Source organism: the organism of the source record quoted next, unplaced genomic scaffold (assembly GCF_019419815.1).
Source record: "Pyrus x bretschneideri cultivar Hongxiangsu unplaced genomic scaffold, Pyrus_bretschneideri_v1 Contig91, whole genome shotgun sequence".
Classification (NCBI taxonomy): Eukaryota; Viridiplantae; Streptophyta; class Magnoliopsida; order Rosales; family Rosaceae; genus Pyrus; species Pyrus x bretschneideri.
The window spans coordinates 1,096,378-1,121,406 of NW_025999833.1; the positions used below are offsets into that span (position 1 = coordinate 1,096,378).

The 25,029-nt window shown below is 39.9% G+C and overlaps 1 protein-coding gene across 1 annotated transcript; it reads left to right on the plus strand.

Moving 5' to 3' along the window:
* The first annotated feature begins 19,404 nt into the window (after positions 1-19,404).
* On the plus strand, positions 19,405-24,748 carry LOC103938761 (squamosa promoter-binding-like protein 14). Its single transcript, XM_048576791.1, has 11 exons — positions 19,405-19,831; positions 20,105-20,723; positions 20,840-21,033; positions 21,112-21,950; positions 22,057-22,131; positions 22,292-22,399; positions 22,484-22,601; positions 23,039-23,174; positions 23,252-23,396; positions 23,481-24,077; positions 24,268-24,748. Exons 2-11 carry the CDS (start codon positions 20,140-20,142, stop codon positions 24,694-24,696), a joined length of 3,225 nt encoding a protein of 1,074 aa, XP_048432748.1. The 5' UTR covers positions 19,405-19,831; positions 20,105-20,139; the 3' UTR covers positions 24,697-24,748.
* The last annotated feature ends 281 nt before the right edge of the window (positions 24,749-25,029 follow it).

Consider the following 25,029-nt stretch of genomic DNA (forward strand, 5'->3'; position numbering starts at 1 on the left):
GTGGAAGCCCTGAAGATTAGCAAACACTAATCTTCATCAAAGGGAGAATTGAAATGTAGTTTCAATTCACAATCGATCGTTAAGAGTAACAATCACCCACTGCCTCGCTAATTGGAACCTAATAAATCGTACATCGAGTAAGGATGAAAGTGAAGAAATATAAATGAGATGGATAAGCAATTAAATAGTTTAATTGAGAATGGTCAAAATTAATTAATTAGTTAATTAATCTCACGAAAGGTTCGTAATGGGCTTTTAAGTTGGTTTTGGGTTTTGGGGCCAAAAAGGTTTTTGGTCCACAAGGCCCATTGAGTTTAGGTTGTGTGACAACTAAAACTAAATGAAAATTAACCCAAAAACAAAGTCAAAACCGGCCAAGGGTGAGTGGTAGCAAACTTGGGTTAATTGCAAGTTTGCCACTCACATGTGAGGTAGTATAAAGTCATCTTTATAGCTTTTTCTCACTAGGGTTTTTCTTGGGTCAAAGAAGAGAAATTTTTTCTCTATAGAGGCCGGCCACTTAGGGAGACTTTTACTAGCATCTAAAATCTCTCTAAGTCATCCATCTTCTCTTCACACTACATCTTTGGTGTGGAGACTTAGAGGTACCAAACCTTTGGTACTTTTTGGAGTTCCTTTCTTCACATCCTCAAGGACCAAAGGAGATTCAAAAGGAAGAAAAATCACAAGGAAGATTCAAGGAGCTAGCAGGTGACTTGAAGGCCCTCCACTTGGGTGAATCCTTTGTGTAAACAAGGATGAGCTTCAAGGGTAATGAATCTCAAAAACTCTCTTCTCTTTACTGTTGTTAAAGAGTCTTGTGGTTTACCGTTCACTAGGCTTTGAAAGTCATGGATTTTTAGAATTGTTTTTTAATGCATGCCTACTTTAATATGTTAATAGTTTGCCTATGTGTTCAAATGTTCTCACATGTTCTTAGCTAGGACAAATTTTTTCCTTCAAAGCCAATTAAGCCAAGACTGGATAAGGTTTAAGCTTCAGCTAAAGAAGGCAAGAGAAGGGATAAATAGAGGATATCCAGGAAAGTGTCGAGAAGGAATAGTCCTATTAGGACTCTACCTTGGCAGACATATTTATCACGAAGTTTGCCCCTATATATATGAGACGTTGTGCAACGTGAGAGCCCCCTTCAACTTAACAAACAACTCAAAATGCTCTATTCAAAAACCCTCATTCTATGCGAACTTGAGAAAACTACTAATTATCCTAACTCTTTTGTTAACACATCTTTAGTTTGGATAAGTAAATAACATTGTGTTAACAACCAGCGATGTCTTCAGTTGGATAAGTAAACAACACTTGAGTTGTAGAATCAGGCGATTTAGAAGCATCTTCAATTTGGACAAGTAAACAACACTGTTTCTGATTGGTAGGTTATCTATCCAATTCTCGGCTGGTGAAGAGTTTTCAATTCTTTCGCCGAAAGAGGTCACAACATTAGACCCAATGAAGTAAGGTGTTCTATGATCGGTTACTCTAAAGTGCATTTCATAGTTCAACATTCAGACGGCTAAACCGCATTCACCATAAATACACTCATCTTATTTGAGTACCTCTGCATGCATGGCCTGATATCGATCAGGTATATTTTCATTGTTATAGTTGAAGTAGTCGAACCCAATGCAAAAGATCCTGAACTTCATAGTGAATTAAGCAACCTAGTCTTCAGGTTTTAGAACCTTAGGCCGAGTGATGTTCTTTTTGATACCACAATCATCACATCTGTTCAACTCGCCCGACCGAGCTTGGTCACGAGTTAGGATGTCTTTAGTGCCCCACCCATGTCCTCAAATTCGACCCAGCTTACTGTGCGTATTCCTCACAGTACTTGAGCATAGGCCTTCAATTCCCGTTGTCTGGCTTTGTCAATGAGGTGCTGGTGCATTACCAATTGGCGCCCATTAACCTTACCTTCACTACCTATATGGTTATGCACGTATTTGACAAGCTGAACCGGATCTATGAAACTAAAATGGATCTTTCCAAGTTTCGTGCACTCTACCTGCTGAAGAGCATATCTACGAGCCCTCGATATTTTTTTCAGAGCTGATCCACGAAGAGGCAGAATTATGCCTAGATCAGGAATCTCTCGAATAAGGATGAGACTACAATCAAGGACGTGCTTAGGGTCATTAGGGAGTGAGAGGGCGACATATCTGGACCTTACATTGTCGTAAAGTTTGCTACTTACATGACTATCTCTGACCTTGCTCGTAGTGTGGGAATCGACCGCACTTGATCAATCGCGCCTTCATTGTGATCCTCGAGGCTCACAAGGATTGGTCATGGATTTGTACATCCGGATTGGGATTCACTTGATGGTTTGAAAGATGTTACCAGGCAGTGCCTAGAGGAAGTGGTGGCCGAGAGTACTGGTGATAATGGTGACATGAAGAAACCAGATAAGGTTGTTGAGGTGGTTAAGGAGGATCAATTTGAGTCAAATAATAAGAAGAGGAAGGTCGTGGTAGTTCTTCAAATGAAGGGTAGACCAATGAGAAGGAAAGGTCAAGAATAGGTGGTGGATTTGTGCACGTCAAGTGGCTTCGTAGTCCGGCAAACAGGGCCTTGTATTCAGCCTCATTGTTGCTAGCACAAAAACCTAGCTTCAATGCTTACACCATTATAGAGCCATTTAGAGTGAACATTACTAGTCCGACCCTGGCTCCATTAGTGTTGGCCGATTCGTCTACATACATGCACATCTGGTGTTGGTCTCCGATGGTTCTAGGGTGGGCCCCTCTATTCCTATAGACTTCGAGGTGAACTCGACAATGAAATCTATAAGTGCTTGGCTCTTGATGACGGTATTTGGTTTATAGATCAATCCATGTTACCTTAGTTTGATGACCCATTTGTTGACTCTTGTGGAGCTGTCGAGGTTGTTGAGGATCAATCGCAGTGGGAATTCTGTCATGACCACAATCCGAAATGAATTGAAGTGGGGCCTTAGTTTTCTTGTTGCCATGGCTAATGCTAGAATTAACTTCTCCATCTTTGGGTATCTTCTCTCTGGAGGAGAGCTTTTCATACATAATATATTGGCTTCTGGTCTTCCAAATCTTCTCGAACTAGAGCAGTGCTAATCGCGACTTCAAACACTGCTAAATACAAATTTGGATCTTCCACAGGGACAAGCTTCGAGAGAAGATGAGGTATGGACAAATACTTTTTTAGTTTAAGGAATGCTTATTCGTACTCCTCATCCCACAACAAGCCCATGTTCTTTTTTATGGCATTAAAGAAATTTTTGCACTTATCTATCGATGTGGATAAAAATCTGCTGAGCGTTGTTGCTCTGCCCAAGAGGCTTTGGATCTCCTTCACCATCCTAGTGGACTGTGTATCTATGATCGCCTTTATTTGGTCTAGGTTTGCCTCGATCCCTTTCTGTGGTACCAAATACCTTAGGAACTTCTCGCTTTGGACGCCAAAGATGCATTTTTTCGGGTTAAGCTTCGTCTAATACTTGCGGAGTAAGTTGAAATGACTCCGTCAAGTCCTCCAAATGATCGCCATTCTACCTGTTTTTCACAACCATGTCGTCGACATACACTTCCATAGTCTTTCTGATTTTTTCTTTAAAGACTCGGCTGACCAGCCTTTGGTAGGTAGCCCCAACGTTCTTCAAACCAAATGACATTACGTTGTAGTAGTAGGTGCCTTTATCCACCACAAAAGAAGTCATTTCCATGTCGGACTTGTCCATGCAAATCTGGTTATAAGTTTGCGTCCATGAAGCTGAGCCTCTCATGGTCCGACGTGGCATCAACGAGTTAGTCAATCTGCAAGAGTGGGAAATTGTCATTTGGACAAGCTTTGTTCAAGTTAGTAAAATCCACTTAGACCTACCATTTTCCATTTTTCTTCTTAAGCAACACCATATTGGCCAGCTATTCTGGATGGTATACCTCCACTATGAATTCCGCATCCATAAGTTTGTCGATTTCCGTTTCAATGATTTGCCCCATTTTGGATCATGATTCCTGTTTTTTAGAATGACAAGTTTAAAGTTTGGGTCCATATGTAGCTTGTGGCAGACTACTCTAGGATCGACTCTAGGCATGTCTTCTGTCGAGTAGGCAAAGATGTCTCTATTGTCTTGCAAAAACTTACTAAAAAGCTCATTTTCATGTACCGAGAGTTTGGCTCCGATTTTGGCCCTCCACTTTGGCCTTCCGGATCAAAGGCAATATATTTAATGTCTTCGTATGCCTTAGATTCCGATGTACAGTCATCCTAGGGGTCGAGGCCAATATTGAACTCCATAAAGTTCCTCGTCGAGCCTCCAGGTTTTGACTGCTATACGAGGTTGATGGTCGGAGTGGGTACCTCTGCTCAATTGAGCTTGCGAATGAAGTTGAAACTTGAAACTGCACAGGAAAGGGCGCTGGCTTGATCCCTCTCAATTCTTTTCACTCCGAAGAGAGTAGGGTATTAGATTACTTGATGATAAGTAGATGGGACGACTCTCATAATGTGTATCTGAAGAAAAAAATTTGTCTTAGCAAAGAACATATGAGAACATTTGAACACATAAGCAAACTATTAACACTTTAATGTAGACATGCATTCAAAACAATTCTAAAAACCTATGATTTTCAAAGCCTAGTGAATGGTAAACCACAAGACTCTTTAATAACATTAAAGAGAAGAGAGTTTTTGAGATTCATTACCCTTGAAGCTTATCCTTGTTTACACTAGGGATTCACCCAAGTGGAGGGCCACCTCCTAGCTCCTTGAATCTTCCTTTTGATTTTTCTTCCTTTTGAATCTCCTTTGCTCCTTGAGGATGTGAGGAAAGGAACTCCAAAAAGTACCAAAGGTTTGGCACCTCTAAGTCTCCACACCAAAGATGTAGTGTGAAGAGAAGATGGATGACTTAGAGAGATTTTTTATGCTAGTAAAAGTCTCCCTAAGTGGCCGGCCTTCCACTCACCCTTATGCCTAGCCTTGACTTTGTTATTGGGCTAATTGCCCCTTTTGTTTTAGTTGTCATACAACTTAAACTTAATGGGCCTTGTGGACCAAAAACACTTTTGGGCCCCTAAGACCTGAAACAAAATTGAAAGCCCAATACGAACCTTTCGTGTAATTAATTAACTAATTAATTAATCTTGACCATTCTCAATTAAACTATTTAATTGCTTATCCATCTCATTTATATTTCTTCACTTTCATCCTTACTCGGTGTACGATCCATTAGGTTCCAATTAGCGAGGCAGTGGGCGATTGTTACTCTTAACGATCGATTGTGAATTGAAACTACATTTCAATTCTCCCTTTGATGAAGATTAGTGTTTGCTAATCTTAAAGGCTTCTGCAAACCATGAATGACACTTAGCAGTATGTCATGGCTACCCAAGCTAAGTAGAAGTGGTTGGAGAACCTATCTAGTTACAATTACAATGCAATACGGTCTTTCTCTAATACAATACTCTTAATAACATTGTTTGAGTGATAGTTTGTTTCATGTGTACTATCCAATGTGATACTATATGATTCTATTGAATATGATTTGGAACAAACTTCCTAAGTCATATTCATATGCTTTGGCCAAAGACTCCCGAATCATACCTTAGAGTATTCTCCCTCCACCATGGAAGGTTAGAGATCCCTTGTTGTGCATTCATATGCCTACATGACTAGATAGCTTGACCCCAATAATGTCGTGGACACTCTCGCTGGAATGCCTTTGACATTATCAAAGATGAAGGACCTAACCATAAGACATCTATGATGCCTCAGGTCAAAGGACTAGTTTGCATATTATAACTTATGAGTTCTTACATGACATGTATGTTCGAACTCTCTTTTGATCGTAGTTCAGTGTACTCAATTACCTTTTGAGCACTTATGTGTTTGTCTCAGTGTCTAACACTAAATGACTTGAGACTAGCCATACTCACGCTTGAGTTAACATAACACATACTAACCTTAGCGGATTGTCAATGCCCAATTGGCAATCCTATGGCTAGGAACGTTTTAGGAATGAACATAAGAGAAAGGTCTCGTTAATCTAACTTATTTAGATCACTTCTTTCTTAGATTACATACATTCATTGGATTCCCTTATTGCTTAAACACATAATACAATAAGTAGTGATTAACAATAAGATTTGCCCTTCATTAAACATATAATAGTTTAACACAATAAGTATTCCAAAAGCTATTATATCAAATGAGTGGCTCTATGGGTATACTGCCAATCGTATCCACTTTCATCCCAAAATTTCATTATGGGGAGATGGGGAGCGAGGATATGGAAGTTGATCATGGGATTATAGAGGTTGGCCACGACAGGGAGTTTGAGGGTTCCTAAGGTTTGGATAGGTGTACCTTCGAAAGCCATCAGAGTTAATCGAGTTTTGGTGAAGTCATTGAGTAGTCCTATACTCTCCACAATATCCTTAAAGAGTAGGTTGACTCCAGCTCTGCCATCCACCCAAGATGCGGCTCACCTTCACGTGAACGATTTTGTAAAGTAATAATGAGGGCATCGTCTTGAAGGCTACACACCTTCTCTAAGTCTCTGTTCAAGAACATTATGATATTGTTGTTGATGGGAAGTGGTTTATTGATCGAGGTCACCATCTTTGGCTGCTTACAAGCAACTTTTTGCCCCTTTCGAGAAAACCTTACGTATCTTAAGTCCCATAAATACAGTTTATATGGAGTGTAGGCCTCTTTACAGGTCTTTCTTCCCTTTCATTCTTGTCCATCAAAGCCTCTCCTCGAGCATTTCCTTGTTTACCCTCATTCGCCTTCTTGGCTACAAATTCCCAGCAGTGGCCACGATCAAGCAGATCTTCAATAAACTCTTTAAGGTTTCTACAGTTTCTTGTCATGTGGCCATAGGCTTTGTGATAGTTGTAATACTCATTGGCGTTCAGATTCGGATTCACCTTCAAACATGGTTTTTGGAAAAAAAAAGGCTTATCCCGAATCTTGTTCAAGATGTTGTTGAGGGAAATATTTAGCAGTGTGAAAGAGGGCAAATCTCTACGAGGTTCTCTGCGTGGCTTCGAATGATTTATGTGCCTCCGAGCAATCTACATGCCTCGGGCGCCTATGTTTGCCTTCCCTGTGTTTGTGCTAGGGTTCGCTCACTTTCTTGTCCATCGTCCACGGTCCTGGAGTGGAAGAATAAGCCATAATTACACTGTTTGTGAGGGAATATGAATGTGAACTCTCAATGGAAACACCAAACTGTTGGAGTTGTTTTCCGACCGTCAAGTAAAGAATTGCATGAGCAAAAAACAAGCAGATATCGTGAGTCTAAGCATTGGGGGGTGGTTCCCGATGTGGAGGCTCCAATGCTAATCTTTTTGGGATCCTGAGTGTCTAACCTTTTTTGAGGAGTCACCAGGAATATTCATAGACATTGTGGAGTCGATCCATGTTATTTGTCATTCCCCTGAGTCATCGAGGAAATTAGTGGTCAGCAAGGGGACCATTCTGGCATACATATGCCACATCCAGGAAGGACTATTTGTCTCTTCCACATTATGGGTGGAAAGCACAGCCATGCCAGTTGCTGCAGTCTGACATTTCACGTGAGCGAGAAGGTATTGTGCAGTCTAGGCATGACAACCTAGTACCGAGCCTGTACTCCGGAGTGAATCAATCCACTCTAATGGCGCGTTTACGTAATAGTAATGAAAATAGGATGAATTGAATTGAGGAGTTGGAATGAGGAGAAGTTAGAACAGATTCATGTTGAAGCTATTTACTTAAATGTTTTGGAATCAGAATAGAAATGACATTAATTTCATAAAGCTGTTTAATAATTCAGCAGAATTGGAATATAAATCAATATGATTACTAAAATGCCCTTGTCCCAAATCAAATATTTTATATACTTTTTTTAATAAAATTTGATATAATATATAATAGTAAGAAAAAAAAATTAAATTGCTTTTTTATTTCATAGACACACTAAAATGCTTTTGTTTATTTTTATTTTATTAATTTAACTATTTACTTTAATATTTAAATTTTCTCGCTCAAATTTGTAGTTTCTTCTCTTCGGCATATGCATGGAATTGTGCATAATGTGAATGAGCATGGAGTTGTGCATAATGTGTGACACACCCTTACCCCAAACGAGGCATGCTGGCCGTCACGTGAGGGTGACGTAGCCATGTGCACTGTGCGGAAGTGAATGTAATATGAAAATACGGATAAATAAAAACTTGCTAACTAATTACACTAGACTGACATATCAGTGCGAGTGAAAATGTTTAGAGTAAAGGACACACATAACCAGAGCGTAGGTATCAGAATGCAATCCAGAAGTTTAATTACTAATTATATAGATCATAAAAGAAACCCTGGTGAATGTCTGTTAGAACCGCCGTGAAGTCCTCGTGAGCCATCGACACGAACTTCTATCTAGAACCTGAAGGGGCATTAAACAGAAAGTGTGAGTGGGTAAAAACAAAACTTTCAAAACCATTTATCTTTTCAAATGTAATAACCCTTCACTGTAAAACCCGTATAAGTTTCCCGTAAAATAATACTGTAAACATTTATGAAAACTATACTCGAGAATAACCAAACCATGTGTATGCCATGACAATCATCTCAACCATGAATAAGTAAGCCAGGTGAATTGCACACGAGTACAGCTGAATTTATAACTCAACAATCAAATCAGCCGGAGTCACCTAACGTGGGCTGTACGGTTGAATCTATAACTCAACAATCAAATCAAATCCTGCACACGAGTTGGAACCACCTATGTGGTCTGTAGACAGGCTAGGTGTAAATAACTACGCTCAAGTGCTTCGATCACGTGAAGGCTGTGTGAAGTATCGCAAGTCACCTACGAGTCGGAGCCACCTAATGCGGTCTATACGATAAGTTGGCACCTGCCTTGGATCCAAGGTGAGTATATGGTGCGGGAGGTGAACGATCACGTGAAGGATAGGCCCTACCCTCGGGCGGAGCACTAACACCGAGGTGCAGGATATAAATCACTGAAAGTAACTCATCATAATCATACACACTACCATCACAACCATCGCTATATACTCACTTAAAGCTTACCTGAGCATCCACAGCGTCGAGCAAAAATATGCACAACTATATTAAAGCATATTCTAATATGTAATGCATACAACATGACATTTAAAACGTAAAAACCATTTAAACAGTTTCTGGGAAACGGGTATACATATATATATATAGAAAACCAAAAGCCCACTCACTGGTATGTAGCCGGGTCGTAACCCCTAAATCTTGTCTGGCTGTGCTCGTCCTTTGGAAACGTCTTACCTATATGTGAAACAACTATTTTAACGTTACTTTTAAGCATATAACCAAAGCCGTGTAATAACTTCTCATACGCTGCTCAATTAGGGTGTTTGAATATACCATCGTGGCCTACTCAACACCACGAGCATCCCCATATTTTTAGAAAAAAATTTCAACATCCCACGCTCCGGCCACGCGCAGGCACGTTGATGGTAACCCTAACGCCATTAGGGAATATTCCGTTAAATACTATGATATTCCGTTAAATATACTTGACACTATTAAGAATATTCCATCAAGGTTGACGGAATATGCTCTGTCTTCTTCGGTGGTTCACCGGATTCCATCGCTGGTTGTCGCTGCACTCGCCGGTTTCTAGAAAAACTTTTAATCTCAATATCTCCGTTGTTTCAACACCAAATTTCACGAATTTTATATCAAATTGAAGCCTTGAACTAGAAGAACACGATCTTACCTCATAAAGGTCCTAAAACCGACGAAAAGTGGTAGGAAAATCTCTGGAAAATTCCGACTAAACTGGAACTTGTGGAACTGACCTCTCCCAACATCCAATTCCTCCAAAAATTGTCCCCCGGTCTCTATGGAGTAATTTTAAGACTCCCTTAAGCTTTACAACTCCATGAACTAACCACGATCATGACGGAGCAACAGAGCACCACACCGGAGCTCTTAGGTTCTCGGGTTCTTGTGATCCGTTCTTTGATCCAATGGTACGGATAGGTTCGTGAAGTCCCCAAAAACACGTTTATGCAAAGCTCAAGCTCGATCGATGAAGTATGGATGGTGTTTGAGAGTTGAAGGCTCAGATTGTACGAATAAGGGAGGAAAGTCGAGAAGAAAGAAGAAGGAAAGAAAGTTTGTACGTGTGGGTGTGTGTGTGATTGAGCTATGAGATTGGGCAGAAATAGAATAACAGGGCCCTGATTGGGCCATAAGGTTTAGGGCTAACAATTTAAATCAAAACAAACCCACAATTCTAATTAGACCCAAGAAGGTAGGAGGTACAGTAATTGGTCCATTTCCTTAGCCCGCTTATACATCCACCACACATCGTTTCAAGGGCAAAATCGTCATTCCCACGTTTTCCAAGATAAAATATATTTTAATTCGGGACGGGTTGTCACAATGTGAATGAGAGCACAATAGGAAGAAAAAAAAATGCATTCTTGATTCCTTCACCCTCCTGGAATTCAAATACCTCATCTATCCAGGGAATCCCACTACTCTAATTTCGGGTGGGGTCCACCACACTATTGATTCCCTAGTAATTAGTAAACACTGGAGTAATCCGTAATCGAAATTTAATTCCATTTTTTTATTATCATTATCCTTATGTAAACGCGCTCTGAGTGCTTTGACTATGGATACAAGATTGATTACTTTGATCACGCCAGGAACCACTTGATTAGATCATTCCCCCACGGGGGAGGGTTTGGCCCTCTATTCACTCCAGGCTTGCACTGGGGAATGGATGTACACTGCATTCACTTCAGGGAGGTGGTATTTTGGGCCTTACACTATGTTGCTTATTTTATTTCTCAAAGTTTGTTTACTTAGAAAAGTTTAGCATATTAGAAATTTTTCATGGATAAGAAGGCACCAGACAAGTAAATATTCACACAAACAAATGTTTTGTCATACCCTAACCCACGAATAAGAACTATTCACAAGAAACTCTACTAATTCACATGTCAAAAATACGAGTTCTTGTATACATAGTATAAAAGAAACCCAAAAAATCATTATATTTGAAATAAATATAAGTACCTACACACATATTTATATACTCATTTTTTTTTATATGGGGTCTTACATGTTTAATATCTAAGCCCCAATATAAGGGTTCAAGTTAGTACAACGGTTTTGGGGGAGACAAGCCTTCACCCTTGGAAATGGAAGATTTTGAAGACTATTTAGCATACTTAGCCAAGAACATCAATTCTGAAGGAGTGTCTATCATTGGATCAAATGCGTATTATACCCATCTTGCTACTTTCCGGGTAAGATATTACAATGAGGGCGAGTGTTTGAACGAAGACCCACCATCGTTGCCATCCACAAGCAAAGGAAGAAAAGGATAGCGGTGATGAAGAACCATCTAAAGAATCTCAACATATTGCTGAGATTCAACTCATATCCAGAGACTGCAGGGAAAGTGCTACGAGCGATGAATGTTGTGGAACAAATAGCAAGAAGCGACGAATGTTAGCATCAAATTATGGCTAAATTGAGTACTGCATAACCTTATTTGGTAGAGATTGGTGAGAAAAAAGAGGTTTTTTGGTTTGAGGACTCTGGACATCGAAGGATCATATAAGAAATTGGGTACGAAAGGAAGGTTTTGATTAAAACACAAGAGCCCCATGGTGTGAAGATTAAAATGACTACGAAAATCTCAAAGGAGAAACAACTATTTAAGAACCAATCATTGAAGGATCTCACCATTGAAAATGAAGAGTCTTTTACCTAGAGATCGACGCGTGCAAGGATCGAAGCAAATCATTAAAACACATGTTTGATTCTTTAAGGACCATGCACATGCAACAGAGGTGTTCATCATCATTGTAGTTGATTTTGCATGATTTTAGATGTTACGTGACGAAAATTTAAGTGACTCAACTACCCCACTTTAATGTTAAGGATCAGACCAGCGCACAAAAAACCGAAGACTAAATTGTACATATTTTAGCTTACTTCGAAAGGCATGGTCTTTGGATAACAATCCATCCTCAAGGGGAACATGTTGCCTTTCAAATGGATAGTTAGTCCATCTCCATAGGGCTATAGGCCAAAATCCAACCCGAAATGCTCCAAAACCCAACTCCAATGAAGAGCTAGGCCAAAGGAAAAGGGCACCCACCAGGCCAAGCTTTAGCCCTTTGGCCATCGGGCTCGGCATTCTTACCTAGCTGGGTAGCCCATTTAAGGGGCCTATTTTTTATTTATTTTGTTTCCAAGCTGATATCTAAAATAAAAATCTAATTTTTTTTTCCTATGAATACCTAAGTTATTTCTAACATCATTTTCATAAACACCCCTCTCTTACCTATTCCAATAATCTAAATTTAAGTTTTTCAATATTTTTTGAACTGGCCACATCTTCAACCAAAGGATAAAAAAATCCAGAGATTTATTCATTTAGCGATAAGTGGCACTCAAAATATGTTCAGAAACCTTATTTTAATATGGTAGTTAATCCAATTAACCAATAAAATTAAAGAACAAACTTAAATAATAAATTATTGATGGGCTAAAAAATAGCCCCCTTTGGTTGGAGATGGTATATAAATGTGGCTTGGCACTGTTTATTAAAAAATAATTTATTGTAGAGGTATAATTTGGAAATGGGCTATGTTTAGCCCATTTAGTTGGAGATAGCCGTAAGGGCAATTGTGAGACCATGATTTTCCAGAGCCAGAGTAAAGCTGATCCGAATACAATTATCTCGGAAGTCTTGTCATGGACTCACCAACTCCAGGTGGATTTGGATCGGATAGAGTAGCGGTGCCACCATCACGCTATTCTTAGGCAATAGGCGGAGTCCAATCAATTACGCTGGATGACCATACTTGTTCCGCAAGGCATGCGATCTAGACCCAATCCTTTTTTCTTTTTTTTTCTGAAGATCTAGACCTAATCAAATCCTTATAAGTATTGGAGTTCTTGCAATCTAGGAATTGGTGTGTGCCGGAAGTAATCATAACTCCTAACAGAATGCAATATCTACTTCTAGATATCCTGTAAGATTCTCCTGACTTAACTATCATGGGGTACATTACAAAAAAAATATGGATACAAATTAAATAAACAAATATGGATACATATTAAAATTCTAAATCATGGGTACAAATTAAAACTAAAAAGAATGGGAAGTGTTATTGGCACTCCAAAAATCTCATTCTACACTCCTCACAAGAGTATTTTTTCTTTCCTAATATAGAAAGTTTGGAGTGTAGAATGAGATTTTTGGAGTGCAAATAACAATTCCCATAAGGATATTAGTAAAATTTAAAAAAAAGGTAAAAAATATAAATAGAAATATATGAAAAAATAAAATACTAAAAAGATATATTTGAAAATGATTAATAAGTTTCTCGCGAACCTTAGGAAGGTGACTGGCGACTGTCAGAAATTTTAGGGTTTCATGGTTTCAGGCCGCTCTTTCACAGTGAGGAGGCAGGCATATGGGGTGCGACTCTTGGATAATTCATGGTGTGGGGAAAACTCTTACACTTCTTTGTTCAATGTTTAAGGCTTTGCACACGAAGTTGGCTCTGGGTCACAAACGGTTTGATGTCAATGGAGGACATTGTGTCAAAGTTTGCAAGCCAGTTTGCTACTACAAAGGAATAATAGAAGGTGATTGTGATTGATAAAAATGAGGCTTCATCCTTGAAGTTTTCGAGAGTGTTTCTTGTGGGAAGGGTACTTTCCTCTAAACCGGTGAACAAAGAGAGTTTTAAGAGACAAATAAGGGATCTTTGGTGTCCTAAAACGGATGTAGTTGTGACTGATTTAGAGGAAGATCAATTTACCTTTAGATTCAATGCAAGAGCATACCACCGTTCTGAGAGGATGACCTTAGTTATTAATAAGCAGTATCTACTTGTACTTGGCAAGGCAGATAATCTGGCATATCCTGCTAGGGTCCTGCTGCATTCTCAAGATTTTGGGTTTAGTTTAAGGGTTTGCTTCTTTGTTATATGACTTGCCCAATGGGTAAGTTCTTGGGGAACCTACTGGGATAGTATGTTCTTATGGACCAAAGTCACAAGGATGAGTAATTTGGTAGTTTTCTTAGAGTCAAGGTGTGACTAGATGTGAGGAAGTCGTTGTGACTGTACATGTTTATACAACTGGAGGGCACGACTATGAATATTGATGCTCGTTATGAGAAACTGTCATTAACTTGCTTTCTTTGTGGAATGATGGATCATGTTGAGGATCAATGTGAGCGATATGACGGGTAAATGAGTGGACAATATGGCTAAACCATATGGTAGATGGTTCTAAGATGATGTGTTAAAGAAAGATTACATACGACCTACAGGTAAAAGGTTTGGGCTCGAATCTGATGGTGCGTTGGGTGATGAAGCACTGTTGTCGGAGGAATTAGATAACCTTATGGATGATGCAGTGGAGGAACCCATATTATGTGGGGAGAATGGTCAGGAAGGGAACTACATACCTAATCTTAATGAAGTTTTTAATGATAACGGCATGTTAGCTGATACTATGGCATTGCTACCATATATGCCGAGGGAGCATACTTAGACCCAACATGAGAATACATCACTTATTACTGTGGGCAACGTGACACTTGTACCACAACCATTGCTTTTGTTTGGGATAGAAATTACACCAAGAGTGGGGGATAATGTGTCAGCTCAGGAAGTGAATGAGGCTTTTATAGGGAATTTAGCACTTTCTTTGTCAGGAGATGGTTCTAGAGAGATGGCTAGAAAAGATGGCAGTTTTGTACGGGATGATTCTTCTCTTTCTCTAGGGTCTGATCCTTTCAACTTGGCACCATTCATCTTTGGGCCTGGTGCTGAACAGGGTCATCGCCCTCCAAGAAGTGTGTTTCACAGAAAGAAAATTAAGAAGTCAAAACCAAAACAATTTATCCCTATAGAGATTAGGAAAAAAGGTCTGCGTGGGAAAAATGAGGTGTGAAATTTCCCTGTAACAAAGAAACATGCTACTTCAGTATCGATGAATTCTACAGCGGCTGACGGAGATCAACCCTGCTAAGCCCAATGAGTTGCATCAGCTAGAATTGTCGAGGGCTTGGGAACCTCCAGGCAATTAGGGCGTTTAAGAGACTCGTTCTCTTTAAAGATCCCATAGTGATTTTTTTGTGTGAAACTAAAAGCTTAAAGAAGCATATGAAGAGATTAAAATCACAATTGAAGTTTGATTTTGCGTTTACAGAACTGAGTTTGGGACATTCGGGGGGTTTATGTGCCATGTGGTGAACGGTGGCCAATCTTTTGTTAAGATCTTATTCCTATAATCATATTGATTTGGAGGTTGGAAGGATAGGAGATGCAAATCACTGGAGAGTTACTTTCTTTTATGGTTTTCCAGCGGAGGCGAAAAGACATAAATTGTGGAGCTTGCTTCAACATCTGTGAGATACTTCGAACTTGCCGTGGTGTTGCATGGGGGATTTTAATGAGGTTTTGCGGGCCGAGGAGCAGGAAGGTGGTGATTTACAAAGTGAACGACAAATGGAGGATTTTCAAAATGGTCTCACATGTTGCCAACTACAAGATTTGGGGTTTATAGGTAATAAGTTCACTTGGGTGACGACCAGGAGTGGTGGAATTAAAGTTTGTTTGGACAGAGTCTTAGCACCACATAGTTGGATTGATTTGTTTCCACATTTCAAAGTCACCCATTTAAAGCCTACCTTGTCAGATCATATACCAATTTTGTTGGACTGGATTCAAAATAGAAGAGTTAAATTTAAAAGGACCTTTCGATATAGGAAGGGTGGTCTGTTAAGGATGGATGTGGGGCTGCGATACAACAAGGGTGGGCATCGGACTTTTAAGGCTCACCTATGTTCCAAGTCATGGAGAAGATTAAGGCAATACGAATCCAATTGACTAATTGGCCAAAAACCACGAAACATTGAATTCCTGGGGAAATTTCAGAAACGGAAGACAAGTCGAACTCTTTATTTGGACAACCTTTTATCGAGACAACTATTGCCCAAAGGCATGAGTTATATACCCGGCTGCATTCTTTACTTGCATAAGAAGAAGCATTTTGGCGTCAGATGTCTAAGGAAAATTGGCTAAGGCTTGGTGATCAAAATACGAAGTTCTTTCACCATAAAGCAAATCGACGACAAAGGAGAAACGGATTGCATGGGTTATTTGATGAGGTCGAGAATTTGCATAAGGATAAAATGGGTATAGAGACTGTTATCATGGAGTATTTCACAAAACTATTTGACTCTTGAGGTGCGACGAAAATTTTGAGGGTTGTGGTTCCTAAGGTATCGGTAGAAATGAACCAAGAACTCTTTAGGCTGGTTTCGAATGATGAAATTAAGTTTTCACTTTTCCAAATGCATCCGATTAAGGCTCTAAGACTTGACGTTTGTGATGGGGTCAAGTTTATCCTTTCATCTAGGCGTATGCTTAGGAAAATTAACTATACCCATATTACTTTAATTCCTAAGAAACTTGATCCTACCTCAATGACTCAACTCCGGCCGATTAGCCTTTGTAATGTTATTTACAAAATTTGTTCCATAGTTCTTACTAATACGTTGAAGGTCATCTTGCCGGATATTGTATCACCTTCTCAAAATGCATTTATTCCGGGACAGTTAATTTCAGATAATTGTTTGGTAGCTTCGGAGATTGCACACTATATACATAGAAAGAACAACAGGTGGAATAGGGTGATGGCATTGAAGTTGGATATAAGTAAGGCTTATGATCATATTGAATGGAGTTTTATAGAGTAAATGATGAGGAGGCTGGGATTTATAGAGGAAAGGATAAACTGGATAATGATGTGTGTTACTACAATTTCTTATTCGTTCAAACTAAATGGGGAGCTTGTGGGTCTTGTACAACCTAAATGTGGAATTCGCTAGGGAAACCCGTTGTCATCGTTCTTGTTTATTGTGTGTGCTAAGGGTTTATCTGCATTGTTTGATATGTGGGAAGCATAAGGCCGAATTCAAGGTGTCCAGGTTTGTAATAAGGCCCCAAGTGTTCATCATCTTCTTTTTGCGGACAATAACTTTATCTTTGCTAGGAGTTCTCTCCAGGAGTGTGTATAGTTGAAGCAGATGCTAAAAACTTACGAACGTGCATGTGGGTAAGCTATTAACCTTTCAAAAAGTAGTGTGGCATTTAGTAGAAATTTAACGGACACGGATGCATAGGTTCTGGCTGATTGTCTCAGGATGGAACGAGCGGAGTATCATGATAGGTATCTTGACCTATCGGTGTTTGTTAGACGATCTAAGAAAGCTACGTTTGCATATATAAAGGACCGTCTATGGAAGAAGTCGAATGGCTGGCGTGGTTCTTTGTTGGGTTGTGTTGGCAAAGAAATTTTGATAAAAATTGTAGCTCAAGAAATTCCATTGTACATGATGCAGACGTTTTTGTTGCCTAAGTCTTTTTGTGAGGAGTTGAACCAAATGGTGGAGCAATTTTGGTGGGGAAGGGAAGTATGCAAGCATCGAATACACTGGATTAAATGGCAAAAGCTATGTAAACCAAAAAGTGAGGGTGGCTTGGGATTTAAGGACTTATATGCTTTCAACCTTGCATTGCTTGCCAAGCAAGGGTGGAGAGTAATACAACAACCGCAGTCTCTTATTGCACAAATATTCAAAGCTCGGTACTACCCTACAACAGATTTTTTGTAGGCTCTAGTTATACCAAACTCGTCTTATTGTTGGAGAAGTGTGACATCATCCATACTAATTATTCAGAGAGGTGCTAAGTGGAGGGTTGGAGATGGCCTACGAATACAAATTTGGGGGGACAATTGGTTGCCAAGGGAGAATTTTTATAAAGTCATTAGACCCAGATCGATGGGGGTGCATACCTCTCTTACTGTGAGATCATTAATGGTGGACTATGATGGAGTTCGATGGAATACATATTTAATCCGTAGTTGGTTTTTAGAGGATGAAGCATGCCTGATTTTGAGTATTCCATTGAGTTTGTTCAATCCAGCTAATACTATGATTAGGACTAAAGAACCCAAAGGTCTATTTACAACTAAGAGTGCTTACTTTTGTGGCAAGAACGTGTCATGGTATTGGTGGGGATGCGCGCATGAGATCTGTGATAAATGACAAGACCAAGTTTTTTATGGAAAGCTTTGTGGCAAGCTGCGGTCCCAAGGAAAGTTAAGATTTGTGTATGGCGTGGTTGTATGGATGCTTTGCCATCTAAGGTGAATTTGACAAAAAGACGAGCTCTCTATGGAGGATGTTTGTGGGTTATGTGACAAAGAAGCAGACACAATTGAACATGCCTTAATACGTTGCTCTATAACAGCTGCTATTTGGTTTGTGAGCTCGTTGGGATTTTGTTCATTCTATTGGAGTGAGGATGGCCTATGTGGTTGGTTGGCACATATGGTGCAATCGTTATCTAAAGACAGTTTTGAGTTGCTGCTTGTTTTATTATGGAGTATATGGAAGGAGCACAATGAGTTTTTATGGAATGGTGTAGAGGTTTCCCCTTTGGACACCCAACTTAAAGCTCAAACTTGGCTGTCAGAATACAAAAAATGGAATGAGGTCACATCGCACAGAATCACAAAATGAGTTCAGAAATGGCAGAAGCCAGATTTTGGTTAGATAAAATGTAAATTTGATGCTGCTTGGGATGAGATTGAATCGCGTGGAGGAATTGGGATTGTGGTAAGAAACTCAGAGGGCAAGTTCATTGCAGCAATGGTGGTCTAGGAGAATGGGATTCGTTCTGCATTGCATGCTGAGGTTGTTGCTACGCATGCAGCACCTGTGTTTACATGACAATGGTCAACTGAACATGTGTAGGTCGATGGTGATGCTCTTTTGGTGATATCCGCAATCTAGAATGAAGGAACATCGCATCGCGGCCTTTATGGACATTTGGTTGCTGATACACGGCAGATCTTTCAAAGTTTCAAGCAATGGAAGGTTTCGTTTGGTCGAAGAGATACGAATAAGGTGGCTCACCACCTAGCAAGATTTAGTTCTCGATCATCCAATTTCTTGGTTCGAGGAAGTAATTTCTGATTTATTATTGGAGGATAGTATTAGCAGTTAAGTTTGGTGCTGGACACATTTTTTCCCTTTGTTCAAGTTGAAAGTCCCAACAAAGCTTTTATTGAGACCCATTGTTAGCACCCTATTATCGATTTTGTATGTACTTCTATTAAAAAAAAAATTGACATTTGATAACATGTAAATAATCTTAATATTTAAATAATAATATGAAGATTAGTTAAGGGATTGAATAAAATGAAAAAGGAATAAAGTTTCAGGAAAAAAAAATGAAAAAGGGTGGTAGCCTAATTTATCCAAAAAGAAAAAAGAAAGACGTTGTCGTTGCAAGCTTAAGCTGCTGAGGACACAAGAGGAAGAAGGGAAAAAAAAAAAAGTTTGGGACTCGGGAGTCTAGAGAGAGAAAAAGAAAAAGAAAAGTCAAAGAGAGATAAAGAGAAGAGAGGGTTTGTTTTCATCAGTTAGATCTACGAACGTTGTTTCAGAATTGTTGATAACGGTTTGGTTTCAGATTCGGTTTTGTTATTGGAAGCAGACGCCGACGAAGACGCTCTTGTGATTTCGTGTGGGATTTACGAGAGAAGACCTTCTTCGCTGTTGATGTCAGTCAAGTCGATGACATGTGAGATTTGTCTCTGACCATCGACGACGGGAGTCTGAAGTATTCAGATCGGACGTCGGAGTTTACTCCGGTTTGGGTCCCCGGAAAAAAAGGGAAGAGTTTTGGGTAAAGGGGATGTGGATGTGGATGGATTCTAGATTTCTGTGAAGGTACGCAATTCATTTTACTAAATTTATTCCGGTTTTGTGTCGAGCAATCTTTTTTCTTTTTATTAGGCGACCCTCGTACCTCTTTTTTTTTTCAACAAAATGCGCAAAACAAAATTAAAATAAACTATAAAACTATTACATGACTAGAAATGATTTGTTCTTCTTGAATCAAGGTTCATGCTTTTTGCATTTTTTTTTCTTTTTTTGGAGTTTGGATTGATTTGTTGTAAAGCAGTAAATAATTGACTTTGTCCAATTTTTGTGCTTGCGTAGATTTTTTGTGTGTTTGGGTTTGTCTTGAATCTGGGATGGAAAACGCCGGCGGCCAGGTTGCTGCTCCAATTTACTTTCACCAGACGCTTTCGGGCCGGTTTTGCGATTCGCCGGCCATGGGGAGGAAGCGCGATCACCCTTACCAGGGCCCCAATTATCAAGACCCTCACTTGCAGCAGCTGCGCGTCACAAACCCCGGCAACAACTGGAATCCAAACGTTTGGGACTGGGACGCTGTGAGATTTGTTGCCAAGCCTCTGGACTCCGAGATGCAGCAACTTGGTACTACTTTCACAACAGAGCAGAGGAACAAAGAGGAAGCTACCGGGCCTGTGAAGAACACGGCGGAAGATGAACATGATGAGAGCCTTCAGCTGAATCTCGCTGGTGGCTTCACCTCTGTGGAGGAGCCCGTGCCCAGGCCCAATAAAAGGGTCCGGTCTGGATCTCCGGGGAATGGGAATGGGAGCTACCCTATGTGCCAAGTTGATAACTGCAAGGAAGATCTGTCCAATGCCAAGGACTACCACCGCCGACATAAAGTCTGTGAGATTCACAGCAAATCCACCAAATCCCTTGTTGGCAAGCAGATGCAGAGATTCTGCCAGCAGTGCAGCAGGTCATTTGGATTAATGGAATATTAGTTTTTTGGTTTCTCATCTTCATTTATCTCCCTTTGTTTTAGTGATTTTTCTTGCTCTAAAATCGTATCAAAATCTTTTTTTGCTGTTGCAGGTTTCACCTCCTTTCAGAGTTCGATGAGGGGAAGAGGAGTTGTAGACGGAGACTAGCGGGGCATAACCGGAGAAGAAGGAAAACCCAAGCAGAGGATGTTACTTCACGGCTCACTCTCCCAGGAGGTGGCGATAACAAAAGCATTGGAAATATAGATATTGTCAACTTGGTAGCTGATATAGCCTGTCCACAAGGTAAGAAGACTAGTCTTGAGTTCATTGATCTTAGATTTCCTGTGATCAGTTACTAAATGTATGCATTAAAATTTGTAGGGAAAAATGATGTCAGAAATATCAATGGCTCATCGGTATTGGACAGAGAGCAGCTCCTTCAGATTCTTAGTAAGATAAATTCGTTACCTTTGCCAGCAGACCTTGCTGCCAAGTTGCCGAATCTTGGAAGTTTGACTAGGAAAGCTTCTGAACTGCTTTCTTTAGATCTGCAAAACAAATTGAATGGAAGAGCATCTACAGCAACCATGGACTTGCTTACTGTACTATCAGCTACTCTAGCAACATCTGCTCCAGAAGCTCTGGCAATGTTATCTCAGAAGTGCAGCCAGAGCAGTGACAGTGAGAAAACTAAGTTGACCTGCTCTGACCAGGCAGCTGGTCCCAATTTGCACAAGATACCTCCACAAGAGATTCATTCAGCTGGGGGAGAGAGAAGTAGTACAAGTTACCAGTCTCCCATGGAAGATTCTGACGGCCAGGTTCAAGAAACTCGAGTTAATTTACCCTTACAGCTATTTAGCTCCTCACCTGAGAATGACAGCCTGCCAAAACTGGCTTCTTCTAGAAAGTATTTCTCTTCTGACAGTAGTAATCCCACTGAGGATAGGTCACCTTCATCTTCCCCTCCTGTTGTGCATACACTGTTTCCGATGAAGAGTTTGGCAGAAACTGTTAAGTCTGAGAAGTTGTTGGTAAGCAAAGAGGTCAGCGCAAACCCCGACTCTAGCAGGACTTGTCGCAGTAACATGCCTTTTGATCTTTTTAGAGGGTCAAATAGGGGAGCTGAAGCTACCTCCATTCAAAGTTTCCCTAACCAACCTGGCTATACTTCTTCTGGCTCGGACCATTCACCTTCTAGTTTGAACTCTGATGCGCAGGTACTGTTGACTTACTACGTTTTGCTTATTTCATGTCTGTACACTTTTGTTGGATATTTGTCTACATTTATTGAGGGATTGAATTGATTGTTTTGTTCTCGGACAGGATCGCACAGGAAGGATATTATTTAAGCTATTTGATAAAGATCCAAGTCATTTACCAGGGACATTGCGCACACAGGTTAGGAGTTTATGGTTCTTTTTAATCACTCCTGTTGTATGAATTGTCAAGACAACATTGTAGTTTGTACAGCTTTCTTTCTTTTTTATTTATTTTTATTTTTTATTTTTTTTTGGAGGGAGGGGGGCTTCTTACAAAGTTTGTTGCTCTGTTCTTCTAGATATACAATTGGCTTTCCAACAGTCCATCTGAAATGGAGAGTTACATAAGGCCTGGTTGTGTCGTTCTATCAGTTTATGTATCAATGCCACCTGCTTCCTGGGAGCAAGTGAGTGATCTTTTTTAGTTCTAATCGGCAATCTTTTTATTGTACTTTGGCTGACCACTTGTACGGCGCGTGTATATTTTTCAGCTTGAAGAAAACCTGGTTCAGCATGCCAGTTCTTTGGTTCAAAGTTCAGATTCTGATTTTTGGAGAAGTGGGAGGTTTTTAGTTAATACTGGCAGGCAATTAGCATCACACAAAGATGGTAAGTACTGATTAGTAGTGGTGGCTTTTGGTTACTGATACGTCAACCCCCTTTGTGCTTGATTTTTAATAAGGTGCTTGTGCTTTTGTTTTAAAAAGCAACTTACTGTCTGTTTCTAATTTTTACCAGTGTGCTTCCACTTTTGTTTCTTTTACTTTTGTTTTTCATTCTCATTTTATTTAGGCCAAAAGAATTCTTTTGTTCATAATCAACTTTTTCTGTATTTTGATAATTCTTTAATTCCATAGCATTTCAACTGTTATGTTTATGGAGCTCTTGAATTGTGATTTCTACTTTTTTTTCTAGTAGCTCTTATGCGATAGTAACACTTCTTCAACAAGTTTTTCTGCAGCAGCTTCTAAGTATGACTTGTGTGTCATTGGCATGCTGCCTTGTAATTTTCTCTTGAGTTATGTTTGCGTGGCATAATTTTTCAGAAAAAATTCGTACATGCAAAGCTTGGAGATCATGTAGTTCTCCAGAGTTGATCTCTGTGGCCCCTTTGGCTGTTGTGGGTGGGCAAGAAACTTCTCTTCTGTTAAGGGGTAGAAATTTGAATACCCTTGGCACCAGGTTAGTACAATTTTCTTTTGTGTGAAGATTATTTTGTGAATTCCTCGTCTCTGTTTCTAAAGTTTCTGGTCATGCAGGATTCATTGCACGTATATGGGGGGTTACACGTCAAAGGAAGCTACTGGTTCAGCATATCATGGAATGATGTTTGATGAGATAAACTTGGGTAGTTTTCAAATTCGTGATGCATCTCCTGGTGTTCTTGGTCGCTGTTTCATAGAGGTAAAACTTTAAGGAATAATTGGTTTGTTTCAGAAATTGATGTAGAAAAGTTTGTGTTGTACTGACCTTTGCTAATATGAACAGGTGGAAAATGGTTTTAGGGGCAACAGTTTTCCAGTGATAATAGCTGATGCGACAATCTGCAGAGAATTGAAAGTCCTTGAGTCAGTGTTTGATGCTGAGTCAAAAGTATGTGATGTAATATCAGAAGATGAAAGTCATGATTATGGGCGGCCGACATCAAGGGAGGAAGCCCTTCACTTTTTGAATGAGCTAGGATGGCTCTTCCAAAGAAAAAGGATATGTTCCATGCTTCAAGAGCCTCATTATGCACTCAGCCGTTTCAAATTTTTACTCACATTCAGTGTCGAGAAAGACTGTTGTGCTTTGGTTAAAACACTTCTAGACATACTATTTGAAAGAAACTTTGACAGTGATACGCTGTCGGGAGGGTCAGTTATGCTGTCAGACATGCAGCTTCTGAACCGGGCAGTAAAAAGGAGATGCAGGAAGATGGTTGACTTGCTCATTAATTATTCTATAGTTAATAGTGACATTGACAAGAGATACATCTTTCCACCTAATCTTGCTGGACCTGGCAGCATGACACCTCTTCATTTGGCTGCTTGTATGTCAAGTACGGATGACATGATTGATGCTTTGACAAATGACCCGCAGGAGGTAAAAATAACTGTTGGCTTGCTTGTCTATAAAATTTTTTGGAGTTTGCACATCGCGCTTGAATCCAACTCATAGATTTTGATTGTGTGCTTTTCTAATGGATGGTATAAAACTTACTACCAGTCTTACAAATATGCGGACATAGATTTTGATTTTTCTTTTGATCTTTTGTTTTACTCTTTCCCTTTAGATTGGCCTGAACTGCTGGAACTCCGTTTTGGATGCTAGTGGGCAATCTCCGTATGCTTATGCTTTGATGAGGAATAACTACTCTTATAACAACTTGGTGGCTCGTAAGCTTGCTGACAGAAGAAATAGTCAGGTTACTGTCACAATTGGAAATGAGAGAGATCAACCTCAGATGAGTATGGAGCTGGAGCATAGGACAAATACGCGATCCAGACAAGGTAGTAGATCATGTACCAAGTGTGCAATTGCGGCAACCAAATACAGTAGGAGAGTTCCAGGTGCACAAGGCTTGCTTCAGCGCCCCTTAATTCATTCTATGCTTGCCATAGCTGCTGTTTGTGTGTGTGTGTGCTTGTTCTTGAGGGGCTCCCCAGACATCGGCTTAGTTGCTCCTTTCAAGTGGGAGAATTTGGAGTTTGGCACAATTTAATCTTTTATGGGATAAGTACTGATTAAGAAAAGAGAAACAAACTTTGGGTTGACGTTGACCTTCCAGATTAGCTTTATGGTCACGATGGAAAAGAGAAGTTTTCTGCTTAGCGGCATTCAAGAGGAAGCGCAGGGGTGTGATGGGGGACCTCATAAGCAAGAGAATTCTGAATCAGGCTCAGGTATTTGGTGATTCAGATGCTGGATGTTTATCTCCAACTAATCCGAGGCATGTGCAGAGTCTTGGGTTGTTATGCTCGTTTGTGTTGCGAAATGGGTGAATTTTTTGTCTCCCTCCCCCTTTAAACGTAGAAACTCTTCTGCCCTTGAGACA

What these genes read in the sequence shown, in the direction of transcription:
- LOC103938761 (XM_048576791.1), top strand. Translation starts at nt 20,140, where the DNA reads ATGGAAAACGCCGGCGGCCAGGTTGCTGCTCCAATTTACTTTCACCAG. An exon ending in TTCTGCCAGCAGTGCAGCAG is followed by an intron (nt 20,724 to 20,839) that starts GTCATTTGGATT and finishes TTGCTGTTGCAG; the next exon opens with GTTTCACCTCCTTTCAGAGT. An exon ending in TGATATAGCCTGTCCACAAG is followed by an intron (nt 21,034 to 21,111) that starts GTAAGAAGACTA and finishes TAAAATTTGTAG; the next exon opens with GGAAAAATGATGTCAGAAAT.